Source organism: Xiphophorus maculatus, chromosome 24 (genome assembly GCF_002775205.1).
Source record: "Xiphophorus maculatus strain JP 163 A chromosome 24, X_maculatus-5.0-male, whole genome shotgun sequence".
Taxonomy (NCBI): domain Eukaryota; kingdom Metazoa; phylum Chordata; class Actinopteri; order Cyprinodontiformes; family Poeciliidae; genus Xiphophorus; species Xiphophorus maculatus.
This window is the reverse complement of record NC_036466.1, coordinates 1,417,074-1,432,026: the sequence shown is the minus strand read 5'-3', so window position 1 is coordinate 1,432,026 and position 14,953 is coordinate 1,417,074. Positions and strand designations below refer to the sequence as shown.

Below are 14,953 nucleotides of genomic sequence, written 5' to 3'. Positions count from 1 at the left end.
ATGAATACAACACACTTCCTCATGAGAAATCAAATTAGTCAAGTTTCCTCAATGTTGCTCAGTTCTGCTTTGCCACCAAATAGCTTACAATTGCACATAACATAAGGGTTTATTCTGTATAGAAAATTAGACATCCCAATTTAAACCCCGTTTAAAAGACAATACAGAAGCAGAAGAAAGGCTGCAAGAATAGAAGGATCTATTTAGTTGGCCGCCGCACCTCTTTGTCTTTCAAAAATACTTTCATAATTAAAGCAAACAGATTAAATAAAAGTATAATTTAATCTAATGCGACTCGTAAATGCTAAACTTGGAGACTTCTATTCAGAATACATGGTGGTTTTCCATAAGCATGTTCTCTGTGGGAAACAGTTTGAACTTTTAGGAAGAACTCAACATTTCATTAAAAGTTTCCTTTAGAAACTATCAGGGGGTAAAATGGCATTTTATCCAGAAAGTAGAAATTATATTTCTCTTTAAACTCTTAAAAAATGTAACTTCTTCAAACAGACGGCACTATGAATCCACAGAATCCACTCAGTCACTCTGTTTTGAGTTTTTAGCTCATACGAAGGTGTCCCGGTTCTCGATGGGAGTGGTTCTTCCTGCCCCTCTGGTTATTTGACTCCTCCCATCTGAGTAATACAGCGGCGGCACCAGCGTCACTCTGGACGACGGCGGCCGCATGTACGTCTGTCTGGTGCGGACGGCAGCATAAGAAGCCGGCCTCCGTGGGCCTTTTGATAAACTGTAATAGAAAACAGAGACACAAACATGTCACCCGGCTCTGGTTGTTATCATCTTTTATCTGAAATGTCACTCTGCGTAGACTGGATTTAAACTTTATCCAATTGCTAACGCTATGAAGCTTACCAAAAAATTGCCTGAGCTGTAAATAAGCATTCTCCACTACAAAAAGAGAAGTGCCGAGCCAAACACAGTGGCTGTTAATATTTGGAAGCCTGGGCAACATGGACTGAACTGCTTCATTCTACGACAATATATTAGGGCTATTGTAGATTAAGCAAAAAATTTAAAATGAGCACATTTCCACCAAAAAACTAAGAAATTTTTAGATAAATCTCAGAATGTTGGGGGGGGGGAGTGAAAATTTCAAAATGTCCTACTTTTGTAATTCAGAAATTTCCACGTTTGTTTGTTTTTCCTGGAAAAAGCTTGGAAATTAAAAAATTACAAATTGAGATTAAACTCAATCTGTGAGTTTTTCTTGTCAGAAATTCACTCCCTCTTTTCTATCTATAATAGCTCTAATACACGTCGTATCGTTAGCTTTCTCTGCTGCTATTCCTAAAACTCCAGTCAGACCACAATTCCAAAACTGCGCAGAGAAATTACGACATCATTCACAACTTCAAACGTTTGCCAGTTGAAATTCTACCGGAGGAATCAAAGTCAATGGCAGCAAGCCCTGATTGATCTATGACATGATATGAGAATCAAAGCGACTAGCGTAAGAATGCAATGGCTGGGCTGCAGTTGACCTTTTTGGTAGACCTTCTTTCCCTGAGAAGTAAGTGAGCACCGTTCCCCCACTAATGAGCAGGATGGATCCTCCCCAGCCAATGAAAACAGCAGCACCCAGTTCAAATCTGGACGGAAAGAGACAAGTCATTAAAATCCATTTTATTTAGTAACATTCTAATGAAGCTTTCAGTATTACTCACTTATGGGACTTGAAGTTCGGATCCACAAACTGTGTTATGACTCTGTTAGCCCACCAGGAGTATGTTATCATCCCACAGAAACCTACAGAAAAAAGTATTTACTTTATTTAAAATGTAAGTTTCATCATTTAAGGAAAAAAAAAGAACTCTGAACACTTTAAAATATATTTTTTTACCTGAAACTAAGTAGGTTATACCACCAGAAAACGTCACCCTTGCGTTGGTAATCTCTGTCCCACCAATTTTAGTGCATTTCATCCCGACCAGCGTGAGGACGCTTCCAAAGAATCCTGTGATCACGGCCGAGACCGCCAGTGCTCTGAGCGCGTGCATGTGCACTAAAGTAGAAATAAAATTAGCTATAGCTGCTTCTGAAAATGAACGTTTTTTAGTTTTTACAAAAAGAGAAGTCAGTTGTGGAGTTTTCAGCGCCTTACCAGGCAGGGCCAACATGGACGGGTAGTCCTTGCAGTCGGAGACCCCCGTCGTGTCCGAGATGCAGTCTCTCCACAGGTTGGAGTAGTAGTTGGCGGTTGTCAGCACGAGGCTGCTCACCTCAGAGAACGTCCAGTACTCTGTGGGAAGAGTGGAGCACACCAGGATCCAGCCGCACAGGCTGGTTACAAAGCAGCCAATCTCCACGTACATAATCACCATCCGGTACTCCATGGTCGGCGCTGATTCTTGACTAAAAATGGAAATAATAAAGTCTCGCCGTGGGAACCAGGGCTGAAGGTCCCCTCTGCGTTATCCCTGCAGTGCGGAGAGGTAATAGACCCATAATGCTTTGGGCTGTGTCTCATCTTATCTTTGAGATAGTTTTGCCAAGTAAGCAACTTTCAGGTTCCCAGCTGGACGAAGGGATTATATTACACCACTCCTCTACATGCATCCTTACATGCTTATACAACAGCCTATTTTTGGATAGAAAAAAAAGGAGTACATTTCCGCAAAAACTCAGACATTTTCTAGAAAAAACATGACTTTTGAAAACATTTTTCCAAAGGTGGAAAGTTTTCGACTTTTTGAAACTGAAATTTCCATGTTTTCTTCCTAGGAAACGTCCGAGATTAAATAAAATTTTTATTTCATACTTTTGGACCTCAAAGTTTGTTTGTCATCAACATTTTTTTACTTCCTTTATAAAGATTTGTTCTTATTATTCAGTATGTAACTTCAAAAAAAGTTGTCTGCCTGTACTACACAGGAACTTTTAAATAACTTATTTTTTATATTTGTTTTTATAAACCTTTTTTATCTTAATATGACTACTCTGCTCATTGCCATTTTATATTATACAACTTTTAAAATATGTACTGTACAGTTGTAGCATGTAAACATAACAATTGGAAATCTGTCATTTAAAGTAATGCAGGTGAAATTTCTTTGTAGTTCATTGAAACACAATAAAAACTGTCAATATAATTTTTATTTATATAGCTTTTCTTCCAACAGTTTCCAAGTGGCTGCACAGAAATAGTTTAACCAAACTAGACCAGAGGAATGCAGCATCTGTTTTTGTTTCACATGATTCAGATCAAACATATAAAAATATAAAAAATAACCAGAGCAAATACAATATGGAATCAAATAAAACCATTTACTAACGTGTAGAAGATATCTAGACTAACCCATTTAAACTTAATGGAAGTTTTAGGACCTTAACCTGCTTTAACGTCATACCTCGGCATCTCATGGGATTTGACTAGGCCACTCGTCAATCTTTGCTCTCATTTGAGTGCTTTAGATCACTTTACTGTTGCATAACTCAATAAAACTGGTTATACAGCAGTAATTGATATCAATTAATTGATATATTTGAACTAAATTTTTTGTATGAAAACTCTGTCTAGTTTTTAATTAGTTCTCCCCCCACTCAAAATTAAAATTTGCTTGTATATTAATCAAAACCTTTGTCAATCCATCCTCAAAAGTTAAACATGGGAGTGGCAGCATCATGCTGTGGGGACAGTATCATGATTCAGATGGAGGCCGTAGAATTCTCGAGTTCGTAGTTTTGGCTCTGGAGTAAGTCGAACACGGACGGTTTCGGTGTTACGCGACAACGGCGGCCATCTTGTAAAAAGAAATCCTTCTTTTTGCTGATGTGTTCTTCATCCTGTCTCCAACAAAGAGCATAATGTGAAACTTCTTATAGTTTTGTTCATTTTAAAGGTAAGTAAACAAACCTTTGTGGGCGGATAACTGCATGCAGTTGCGCAGTGAACCGTGCAGCCAAGCAACAGGAGACTCCCCACCAAACCGAGGTAGAGAGGCGGTCCGATCTAGTAGCTGAGGAGATGTGATCGAAAAGTACGTTTATTCATAATCTTGATGTTCTCATGTAACATGGCACCCTTCCTCATTAATCTGCTTTGATGTGTAAAACAGCTGAAGTCACTTTGTTTATGTCTAAACAGTGACCAGCCACGTCTGAAATGCCTGGTGGAGAAGGAAGAGAGGGGGAAACAAGACAAACCAGTGAGTAGGAGTTTTGTTTTCACAACAGCAGCTCGAGTTTTCTAGAACTGATCCCTCTTACAGCCCAGCAGTTGGACCGCCCACACTCCCATCAGCATCCTGTCCTTGGTGCTTCGCTGCCCCCTCCATAACCCCTCCGCCTATCCACGTACACTCCTTCCCAAAAACCGAGAGCACAGTCCCGAGCAATCTGAGGCAGAGCCCAATCAGCAGCAGACCCCTGACTGCCTGGAAGTACCCTGGAAAATAAAATAAAAAACAGTAAAGTACTCCCAAATGAACAAAACCGTTCATTTTCTTTATTTATTTTTTATATATACTATATATATATATATATATATATATATATATATATATATATATATATATATATATATATATATATCTTGTATCCATGTTTAACTTTCAAATACTTATATCAAAAGTGGATTATGCTTTGATACTTAGTGTGTCGTAAAATGATCTGTTCTTAACCACACAGTAGGATAGAATTAAGAAATAGGGTGCAACAACTGTGACTAAACGCTGAGTTAAACCACAGCAAATGATGAGAGGGAGACGTGCAGTAAGGTTTACTGTTTACAGTAAACAGTAAATGTTTACAGACCATTTACTGTTGACTTCCTCGTTCACATGCTGCGGTGAAAACTGCAGACAAGAATACAAAACAATACAAAATTTAGTTCTGTGTCTGAACAAACCTTACTCTGCAGTTAACTGAAATCCACCACAAGCAGCCAGATGAAAGTACAAGTCACAATAATTAAACGCTAGCATTTTAGCAAAAATAATTTCTGATACATCTTAAGCAGTATGTAGCTTATAAGAAGGAAGGCTTTAGCGCTGTCAATCATGCCCTTGTGTGTGTGTAGCCTCTCCCCATCAGCAGAGCCTATTGTGAATGCTAAGGCTAGTTAGCATGGCCACGGACAGCGAATAAACGGTTTTCCTGGAACAGTGAGTTGTTTCTCCTCATTAGCACATCTAGCTGCGCGTTCATGAGTTGATCGACAGCGCTAAGCTCCTCCTCCGGGCTCTGATTGGTTGTTTTTGATTGGGGAGTGGTGCCTTTCTTCACACGGCGATAACAGCACAGGAAGGAAGTGGAGGAGTTCGATCTTTTTCTCAGATTGTGTCTCATGTTACACTGTCATGACATGGTGACAGTTTTAACAAATATGGAAAAACATCTTTTTGTAGAAGTTAAAAAATAAGTTTTAAATCACTTTTAAAAAAGCCTTTTGTCATATAATAATAATAATAATAATAATAATAATAAAACCACAATGTGTTTCTACCAGATGAATTTTCCTTTCTGAGCCTTTTCGGGCATTTGCTTGAATTTCTGAATAACAGTAAAATAGAAACACTTATAGCAATTTTTAGATTTTATTACTACAAAACATTCACTAGTAAAGTTTTTCACATTCAATTTCAACAGGTGTAATTTTCATTAGAGTAATTGATTTGCTGGTTTTCAATTGGGGTTGTGTGGAATTGTTATAAGCAATTAGCGTAAAATCTTTATGAGATGTTCAAATAAAACATTTTCAACAAAAAAAAAATTTACAGCATAAATACAGTCTATTGAGTTAGCATGTTAAAATTTGCCCAAGAAACACACAAAAAAATAAACAACTTAGTAATATGCAGATTTTGAACAGGCATGTTTTCAATTATAAAGAGGCTAATACTGAATTTCTTGACCTTGTTATTCAGCTTGGATCTTGCAATAAGAAGTGGAATTTCCCGTGTGGGCAACTTCCACTTTCTGTATGTGGGGCAGCCATATTGGACTCTGATTGTAGGAACATTCTGACTTACACAATTGGATTTCTGACATCAAGAGGAATTTTTGTTGTATTTGTGACTAAAAAAATCAACAATTTGTCGGTGTATAAAGGGAACGTACCATTAAAATGTCAAGGGAAGGCCAAGCAATTTTTGGCCTAACTAGCAGCTGTAGCCAACCTGCTAGCAGCAGTCAAACATTTGCTAGTTTAGCTAGCCAAATTAGCTAGTTTGGCTACAGCTACCTAGCTTTTACGCTTGAATTAACCCTTTGTTTTTTAGATGTTTCAGATTACAAGTACATGGTTATTGCATTAAAATAAAACTCAGCTCATCAAAGACAATTGCTTAACATAAAACGGCTAACATTCATAAGGTAATGATTCAGTTAGCTTGCATCTGGTAACTTAATCAAAATTTGTCAGAAACATTCGTAAAGTTGTTTACGAAGTAATTTTGACATTCGACATTTTAATTTATCAGTTCAAATGTAGGAGTTTTTGACAAAAGGTGTAACTCCGTTTCTCAAACTGCCAGACAGCGAGGACACTGTGCGGCTGCTCCGACTGCTCCGACTGCTGCTCCTTGATTCTGACAAAGTAGACAGGCTGGACTCTAAGGACAGGCGTGATTGGTACTCGGACCCTGATCTGGATCCCAAACCATATTTAGAGGTTCCATTTGATCCCGGGGTCCGTCCTGTCACGGACGACCGGCCCGACCCGGCCGTACGCCCAGATTTGGACGTGTGTGCCGATTTGGAAGACAAGGAGGATACATCCGAACGGTCAGACCGGGACGGCAGCTCAGAGATGGACGACAGTTTGGTATTGGAGGTGACCTCTGATACTTCAGAAGAGGCTGTGGTGGGCTTGTTTTTCTCCAGGTCTGGCTGTGGTTTTACCTTAATTACCCTAAACAAACAAAAAAAGGGAGGATAAGTTTGAAAACGAAACACCTGAAGAAATCCACATCCGGAAGCACCCAGGAAGCACAAAGTGCTAAGATAAGAGCCAAAATGCTAATATTTGCTCCACTTAGCTCCGATTAAAAGCATTACATTAGGTCATATGGTATTTGGTTAATAAAACATCTGAATCTTCATAGATCAACAGAAAGTAGTGCAAAAAATATGAAGAATAAGGAAAACTAGAAAAGGGAGGCCTGCCAAAGTGCCCGTCGGTTTGGACCCAGCTTTCTTATGCTAAAAATTAGCATCAATGCTAAAGAAAGCTGCAATCATATGAGGATAATGACAAGAATGTTTACTAACATGGACTTGCACCATTCAGTTTGATAAAGTACTGAAGTACTGATAAAGTTATGAATCTTTTCCAGGAACATTGTTAAAATGATTTGAAGGCACAGAATCAGCCCAGTACAGGTTCACATTCTCAGGTTAGAGAGACTCATCTGGTATAAAGTTAATTTTTTGGTACTGGAATCACACCGAAGATAAATTAGTTTAATCAAAGTATGTCATGAATATGTGTTCATGTACTCCATCTTAAGTCCAGAGCATAGTAGTGTTTTGTTGCTTTTGCCACCACTAGATGATATGCATATAAGATATAACATAAACAGCACCATTCAGAGATGCAATGAGTTTATAGCAGCTGTTCCACCATGTCTGTAGTTCTGACGTTCTGCCATCACTGTGGTTCTAAAGAGCAGCTCAGAGAGGCAGACTAAATTCTGTCTATTTTGAGTCTAACTGACTGTTTTGTCTCAGTTAGACTTTTGTTTTGAGTTAAATTTGGCTCGTTTTTTGTTAATTATGTCGCCACAGTTACTCGAAATGCCAACAAAAGTAATAGCTCCCCTCACAGGATTAAGCCGCACATTTAGATATATATTGTGAGGGGCCACGCAGCGGTACGAGCCGCATTAACGGTAGTAGGAGGCAGCAGTTATTTTGAGGTGTAGAACAATATGCATTGCATGGCAGGCACCACTAAAGAGACATTCTATTGGGTGTAGAACAATAGGTGCCTGCCATGCATTGCATGGAGGCAGTCGCAAGTCAGTCACTGCTCTCCTTATGCATTGCTATGGACAGGCCCCAATGATGCATCTTTCTCAACATTTTAACAAGTAAACCTGGAAAATGAGCTGTTCTCTGTAGAACATTTTGCTGCAAATCTTTTAACACAGAGCTCTATCAGTTTGTTACTTTGTACATGACAAAACATGAAAACTTTTATGGTGTATGGCTATCTTTGAAGGCACAAAATTCTGACCTGAGTATTATTTAGTGAGGTCAAAAGTTGTTTAATAAAATCCCTAAGCATGTGCCCACAGAAGTTGTTTTACTGTTTATCGTCTGTGAAAGTGAGTGCTGTAGTGTCACTTTAGTTTGGTTGCCCAATAGCAGGTAATGACTCCATTACTGACCTTTCTCTTCTTCCACAGAGCGGCGTGCATACTGACCACAGATAGAAAAAACCACCAGTCATGTGAAAGGCCGAGCCCACCCAGCCAAGGAACAACGGAGTGCCAAGGCCATACCTGAAAATGGTTACATAAATATTGTGCAAGATTAATACACAAAGATTTTTACCTGTATTAAAAAGATAACAGATTTACAATGAAAAGAAAGTAATGGTTTCAAAGGTAAGGTGGGAAATATGCATGTTTGTTTGATTAGGCCTGTTAACTTACTCGAGTCCAGTCAGGCTAGAATCGAAGTTTTTGATTATGACGTAATCTGAATACACGGCATACCCACATGTGGACAATGCACCTGAGAGAAAATCATGTTGGAAAATATTAATGGAGTATCCAGTCGATAAACTTTGTCACATTTCTTATAATCATTAGGTTTAGTGGATATTGTAAAGTTTCTCATTTTGGCACTCATGTACTCCAACGGAGGATTGAAAGCTCCAGAATGTTCACTGGATATCCTGTCAACTCAATTTGGACATCTTGTACAATACTACTGCTGGATTATCTAATAGCTTCATTAAATCCTTTTATTTATTTTTATGTCAAAGTGGCCATTTACCTTCAAAATAATGACAATACAATTCTATCCATTCACCATAAAACTTAGTAAAATTTTAAAAATGTCAATCAGAAGCAAATTTCAGTAAGAATAAAAAAATCATATTCAAAGATGCATAATCAAGTTCTCTTTTTTTATAAGAGATATGGCATAAATAAGAGTAGCATGAATGATATTTATTCCTTTTTTTTTGTTTTTTTAAATTTAAAGTCAAATTGTTGGTATTTGTAGTTGCTTGCTAACTTATGATCATTCCAGAACCTTTGTAGCATTCTTATTGCTAGCATGCTATCACATACTATTCAAAAGTTCCCTCATCTTTTTTTTTAATTAGTATGAAAAGGACAATTTTCTATCTTTTAAGAGTATGCTCATATTTTTAGCTGTTTATAAAAAAATGTTTCATTCAAATTAGTTTAATACTGCTAGAACTAGCTAGCATGCTTGTGCTTCTGGGGAAAGTACTGGAACAGTTACTGTCACTAAGCTAGCACAACAAAAAATTGAAGTACATTGATTGTTAGTACTTTGGTTAAGAATAGCAACCTTTTCTTGCTAGGTATATTAAAATATTACAATTTTAGCTAATTTTTTGACATTTTAATAAGACAAAGTCTGAGCTGGTAATTGTATTATTAGCAGTAAAGCAATATGACAAAACATGGAAATTACAAAGGATTGGGATTTATTAAATCATGTACATTTTGAAAAAAAAAAAAAAAAATTTCCACATATAGAATATTTACCACTGATGATGTGGCACAATCCACCCGTAAAGATCTTCTTGTACTTTGAAGGGTCTTTACCCCCAATATGGGTGCATTCCATACCCAACAGGCTGAGTACGAACCCCAGCATACCCAGAGAAAGAGCTCCCATCAGTAGGCCTCGCACTATTTGAACGTGCCCTTTAATTACAAAGACAGACATTTATATAGGCAGATTTGAAAACAAAGTGGTTACAGATCAAAGTACGTGAATATGTGTTTACTTGCCTTCCACAGACCAGAGCACAGGGAAATCATGGCAATTACTGACTGCAGTTGAATCGGTGAAGCATTTTCTCCATAAGCTGGACCAGTGCCATGCCACTTTGATGATGGCCGAACCACCCATACCACCAACTGAGGCTATCTTCCAGCCTTCCATAGCCATAGTGCAGGCCACAAAGATCCAGCCTAACACGGTCATTAAAAATCCCCAGATTTGGACCACTCTGATCTTCATCTTTAGGCGTCTGCAGGTGAGTTTCCTTCTAGATTTCTCATCCAACAATGTTCAACATCTCCAACGTTTAGGTTATATTCTCCAGATATGCGGTTGGTCTCCTACCCAACAAGTCTTCAAAGAAAGTCGAGCAGGTGAATTGGTCTGATGCTGTGCAGAAGGAGTGTCTACCAGATCAGGTGTTTCGTAAAATGTGGGTGGGAGACAGAATTCACTCTGGTTCCCAGAAGCCACTGCTGAAAACGGCCAGATTAGAATCTAGACTAAAACCACTTGACCAAGCAAATATCAGGTTACACAGGACTTCATGCATCCACTCAAGTTTCTCACAGATTCAGGAATATGTGCAAAATGAGACAAAATAATCTTTAAATAATTTTGACTTAAAATGTAGCAACTGTGTCTGAAAACGGTGAATATAAATATGCCAAACTACTTTTGTATCCCTTTTTATTATATCCCTCTTGTGGTTTCATGTTTTGTCACACAAAAATTTTTTTGAGCGTGTCAAGCTAATTTTTAATGTCAGACAGAAATGACCAGAGTACATACAAAATGCAGTTTTTAACTAACCTGGTCCAGTATGAATTAAGTATACTCCTGTTAAATCAAAAGCTACCTGTTATTAACCACGTTTATGGCTTAAGTCTAGTCGAAGTGCGGCCTTAAATCAGATTGAAATGACCTATAACAGCATTAATTCTCAAAACCTCTTCATTCAAACCTCTTCAAACCTCTGATTTGTCATAAAATACTGGCGTACCCTTTCAATTTCACACTCCCCCAACTTCACTTTTTGACACTTAACTTACAATGAAACATCTCTCATCAGGCATACGTACATCTTAGTGTTTTTACGACTCCATCTTCTGTTTGAGGCGACCGTAAACCGTATGCTTCAGTTGTTTTGACCTTTACATGAATTATGTAATAGCACTACTGGTATGAGTTGAGCTGCTTAAAGCATCCCTCTCGATTGCGCCTTGGGCTGTAAGCTGTTGGCTATTGGTCATTTCACCAGGTACGCACTGTGCCATGGTTCTCAGAGATACACCATAGGGTCTTTGTGCTGTCCTAATTACAGGTAAATCCAAGATAATGAGAGTTCCCGGAAATTAATGTTCTCATAGCAGAGATGAAAGAACTGTTCTTTGCTACTAGTTCCAGTTGGCTTTTGATGCAAGTTATTGTAGTGAGATATTAAAAATGAACAACTGCTCAGGTAGCCTGGTAAAAACCAGACCCTTATTTTGTATTTTTTTATGCTACTGGCTTCGTAGAGAAGGTCTGGACTCTCGGCCAATGAGAAACGATTGCTTCCTGGAAGCCCTGGACTCTGTTGAAGTTGAGATTTGTCTGTGATGTATGTAACACACCAGCTTGACACTATGAAGCTTACTGCAAATTCATAAAAGCTTCAAAAGTAAAAAAAAAATCTTTCAACTTTTGAAAGTATTTTTCTTGAATATTTCTGAGATTAATCAAAAAATGTGAGTTTTTTGGCAGTAATTTTATTCTGTCTACAATGGCCTTAGATACGTGCTACTGTTATTGAGATGTTATTTCATAAAAGATACAAATCTATGCAGTTAACCCAAGAAAGAAGACAGTCCAGTTTGTTTCACACATAAGCGTTTCTTATGTGTTTCTTCGGCTCTCGTGGCTCCATTTGCAGGCTGTTTGTCCTCTTGTTGTGTGTTGTCCCGAATGTCGGTGCTCCTGTGTAAGAGTATTTGCCTCTGCAAAAATTAGAAAAACTATTTTAAAAAGTGATTACATATATTATCATATTGTGTTTGCAGAAAAACACAGAAAGAGAAAAATGCTGACCTTAAGCTGAAGCTTTCAGAAAGGGAGAGGCACAGTAGAAGTCCACCTAAAATACAAAGCACGGATCCAGACCAGCCTATGAAGAGAGCTGCCCCCAGTTCAAACCTACGTAGGGAAAAAACTTAATTCTGACCAACAGGTTCATGTGAATCTTTGGGTGAAATGTTTTATGATCTTGGATGCATACTTCTGTGCAACGAATGTTGGGTCAAAGAAGTCTGTTGTGATCCTACGGGCATATATGGAACATGCAGTCATGCAGCAAATCCCTGTTCAGACAATGTTCATTAATTTCCAAAGGAAGTTTGGGTATTCTGATTGAATTCCAACTTGTATTTCAGGACTCACCACTGAGAATGAAGTGGAGGCCCGACAGAACGGTCAGACGAGCCTTGGTGGTGTCCGAGCCCCCTATTTTTGTGCACTTCATTCCCAGCAATGCCAAAGCGGCACCAAAGAAACCCAGGCAAACGGCAGCGATCATCAAACCCCGACACACCTGGATATACGCTGTAAGTTGAGAATAAAAAGGAATTTTTGCAAAAGTGTTGTAAAGATGCACTAACTGTGCATCTTTACAATACCATCCTATCGACGTCTTCAACAAATGTTTAAGTATTTAGACGAAACAATCTGACATATTTGGAATATTTCTCTCATTCCACCAAACAATGGTGACATTTAAGCATAAGTACTCACTCCCATTGTAGATGCATTCACAAGAGAGTCAAGACTGTAATTCCTGCCAGAACTGTTTGAACAAAAATATTAACACCCAGTAATGAAACCTTAGTAAACTATTTGTTTAAAAGTTAACATGAAAATACATTTACAGAAACGACTAAAAGTATGTTGCTATTTTAGTAAAAACTACTTAAATCTGCTATTGTATGAGGTTGTTATTTATGTTTGTACCCTTTGAAATATACATTTCCACCTTAGGATAGAAAGTGATATAAACCATCTTAACATTTATTTCGAAATGTTACCAGAAAATATTTCTTTAGCATCAAAGGCAGTGCTAAACTCTGTCAGCAGGTTCCCAGGAAGACAACTTTTCCAAGGGGCTTCTGGGTAAATTTTCTCTTCATAAAACGCCTGCATGTTTTAAAAAATCCATTTTATTACACTAAGATGAGCAGATATTTCTGCTCATTTTACACCACAAAATTGTTATGCATTACCAGACGTTAATGGTGGACGGTGTAGTTAATCAGATTGACGCATGCTAGCTAGGCTGATAGCTACAGCTAATGCTTAGCATGAAAAGACATGAGTGACATCAGTGGCTTTATATGGTTATGTTTTCTGTATGTTTCTTAATAAAATTCCATGAGATGATTTTGGTTTGATCAAGGGTATCTGTCATATTCATGAGACAAATAGGAAACCATTTTAAATAACTTCTTGGTTGTCAGATTTGAGAATTTTTATGACTTTTGTCGTAAATAACTACAAAAAACAAACCTATGATGCAACGATTTATGGTACAAAACAAACAATGAAGTAGTTTTACAGGTAAAAAATGAAAGTACAAATTGGTGAAAGGGCAAACTTTCCTATTACAGCAAGTGCTTGTGCAGACATGGCCAATTTTTCTGCAATAATAAGACGTCAAAATTTAGTATTTTGAAAAATGGACCAATGCACAAGCTAAATAAGATGTATTTAAATGCCCTTCACATTTCAGACTGGCAAGAGATGGTGCTGTCTCAACCTTAGTATATTCTGGTTGGTCACAAATGACCCTTTCTGTTTGTATGACTTTGTAGCATTGGGTCACATGACAGTGGTAGGTCATACCAGTCTAGCACACCTACTTCCCTGATGCACTCCAGATGGTCTTTGTCATTAAAACGTTGCAACTTATGATGAAATATTAAGTTCCAAATCCATTTTCCCTATTGTTGATTTACACAAGTACACAATGATATAGCTCAATGTGGTCTTGGCTTCTAGCAGTCACAAAGTTTAAACATCCACTAACTCACCATCCAGAGCCAGCATCGACGGGAAGTCTTTGCAGTTGGACACCCCCGTGGAATCAGTCACGCACGTTTTCCACAGATTAGACCAGAACGTTGCCGTCGTGATAACCGTCCCATCCACGGACGACACCTTCCAGTAGTCTGTGGGCACTGTGGACGATACCAAGATCCACCCAATGACGGTTAGAAGAAAGGCAATGATCTCCGTTGCCATGTTGACCATTGTTTCCACTCTGGATTTGGTTCAGAGTGAGATCTTTCCCTCAGGAGAGATTGGAGAGAAAGTGGGTTGGTCTGACTATGAAAGGTATGTTGGAGTTGGCAGTTGTGCAGAATTTTGCTTCTGCTTCACCTGCCCAGCCTCAGAGGCCTTGGTGAACAGCCAGAGATCAAGTAATGTATTTAGGAAGTGTTGTGGATGGATCTGCCGTGATTAAAACCCAAGTCATTACTTCAGATCCAATCTGCGAGTGGAATGTGAGGTCAGTCTTTAATTAAAAGAAACTAAAATGTTTTTGATTGACAGGGGGAAATACTATAAGGGGTAAAAAAATAGGAAACACGAGTGACTGGGAGACAACAGCTTTGTCCACAATGTTTCTCCTCTTAAGGGGATTATGGTTACTTCTTGATCATAACTAATCAATATTTGAATTTCTTTACTTTGTTCTCCCTTGAGCAAAACATCTGTTACTGCATTGTAGCGCCATCATGTGGCAGAAAGAAGAAAATCAGGACTCATTGCTCTAAAACTTTAAATATAAAGTTCCAATGGGATATATCTGGAAAACCTCAGGAGAAAGACGAGAAAAAAATCCTGAACCACCTGATATCTTAAAATACAGAGGAGAAGCAGCGCCACCCTGCGCATCCACTAGGTGGCGGTGACACTCATCTAATTTTTCAAGCCTTAATCTGTCGCTTCATCTCCTAATACCTCCTAC

General features: G+C 38.3%; 3 protein-coding genes and 2 long non-coding RNA genes across 5 annotated transcripts; 1 reads left to right on the top strand and 4 right to left on the bottom strand.

The window, feature by feature from the left end:
- LOC102216521 (claudin-10-like) lies at positions 1 to 2,425 on the bottom strand. Its single transcript, XM_005808084.3, has 5 exons — positions 2,123 to 2,425; positions 1,862 to 2,023; positions 1,686 to 1,767; positions 1,503 to 1,610; positions 1 to 748 (listed from the first exon to the last, which is right to left on the bottom strand). The coding sequence occupies exons 1-5, from the start codon at positions 2,352 to 2,354 to the stop codon at positions 565 to 567; spliced, it is 768 nt and encodes a 255-aa protein (XP_005808141.1). The 5' UTR covers positions 2,355 to 2,425; the 3' UTR covers positions 1 to 564.
- A 949-nt stretch (positions 2,426 to 3,374) lies between these two features.
- Positions 3,375 to 4,356, bottom strand: LOC111607688. The gene is made up of 3 exons (XR_002752426.1): positions 4,228 to 4,356; positions 3,875 to 4,127; positions 3,375 to 3,804 (listed from the first exon to the last, which is right to left on the bottom strand). It is a non-coding gene; the product is annotated as an uncharacterized LOC111607688 (long non-coding RNA).
- Positions 4,357 to 5,494: 1,138 nt separating this feature from the next.
- LOC102216782 (claudin-10-like) lies at positions 5,495 to 10,246 on the bottom strand. The gene is made up of 5 exons (XM_014472133.2): positions 9,960 to 10,246; positions 9,711 to 9,872; positions 8,619 to 8,700; positions 8,352 to 8,465; positions 5,495 to 6,871 (listed from the first exon to the last, which is right to left on the bottom strand). Exons 1-5 carry the CDS (start codon positions 10,189 to 10,191, stop codon positions 6,442 to 6,444), a joined length of 1,020 nt encoding a protein of 339 aa, XP_014327619.1. The 5' UTR covers positions 10,192 to 10,246; the 3' UTR covers positions 5,495 to 6,441.
- LOC111607577 lies at positions 6,757 to 8,940 on the top strand. The gene is made up of 2 exons (XR_002752351.1): positions 6,757 to 6,843; positions 8,370 to 8,940. It is a non-coding gene; the product is annotated as an uncharacterized LOC111607577 (long non-coding RNA).
- Positions 10,247 to 11,784: 1,538 nt separating the features above from the next.
- LOC102217043 (claudin-10-like) lies at positions 11,785 to 14,232 on the bottom strand. Its single transcript, XM_014472140.2, has 5 exons — positions 14,013 to 14,232; positions 12,370 to 12,531; positions 12,209 to 12,290; positions 12,022 to 12,126; positions 11,785 to 11,930 (listed from the first exon to the last, which is right to left on the bottom strand). Exons 1-5 carry the CDS (start codon positions 14,230 to 14,232, stop codon positions 11,813 to 11,815), a joined length of 687 nt encoding a protein of 228 aa, XP_014327626.2. The 3' UTR covers positions 11,785 to 11,812.
- Between the last annotated feature and the right edge of the window lie 721 nt (positions 14,233 to 14,953).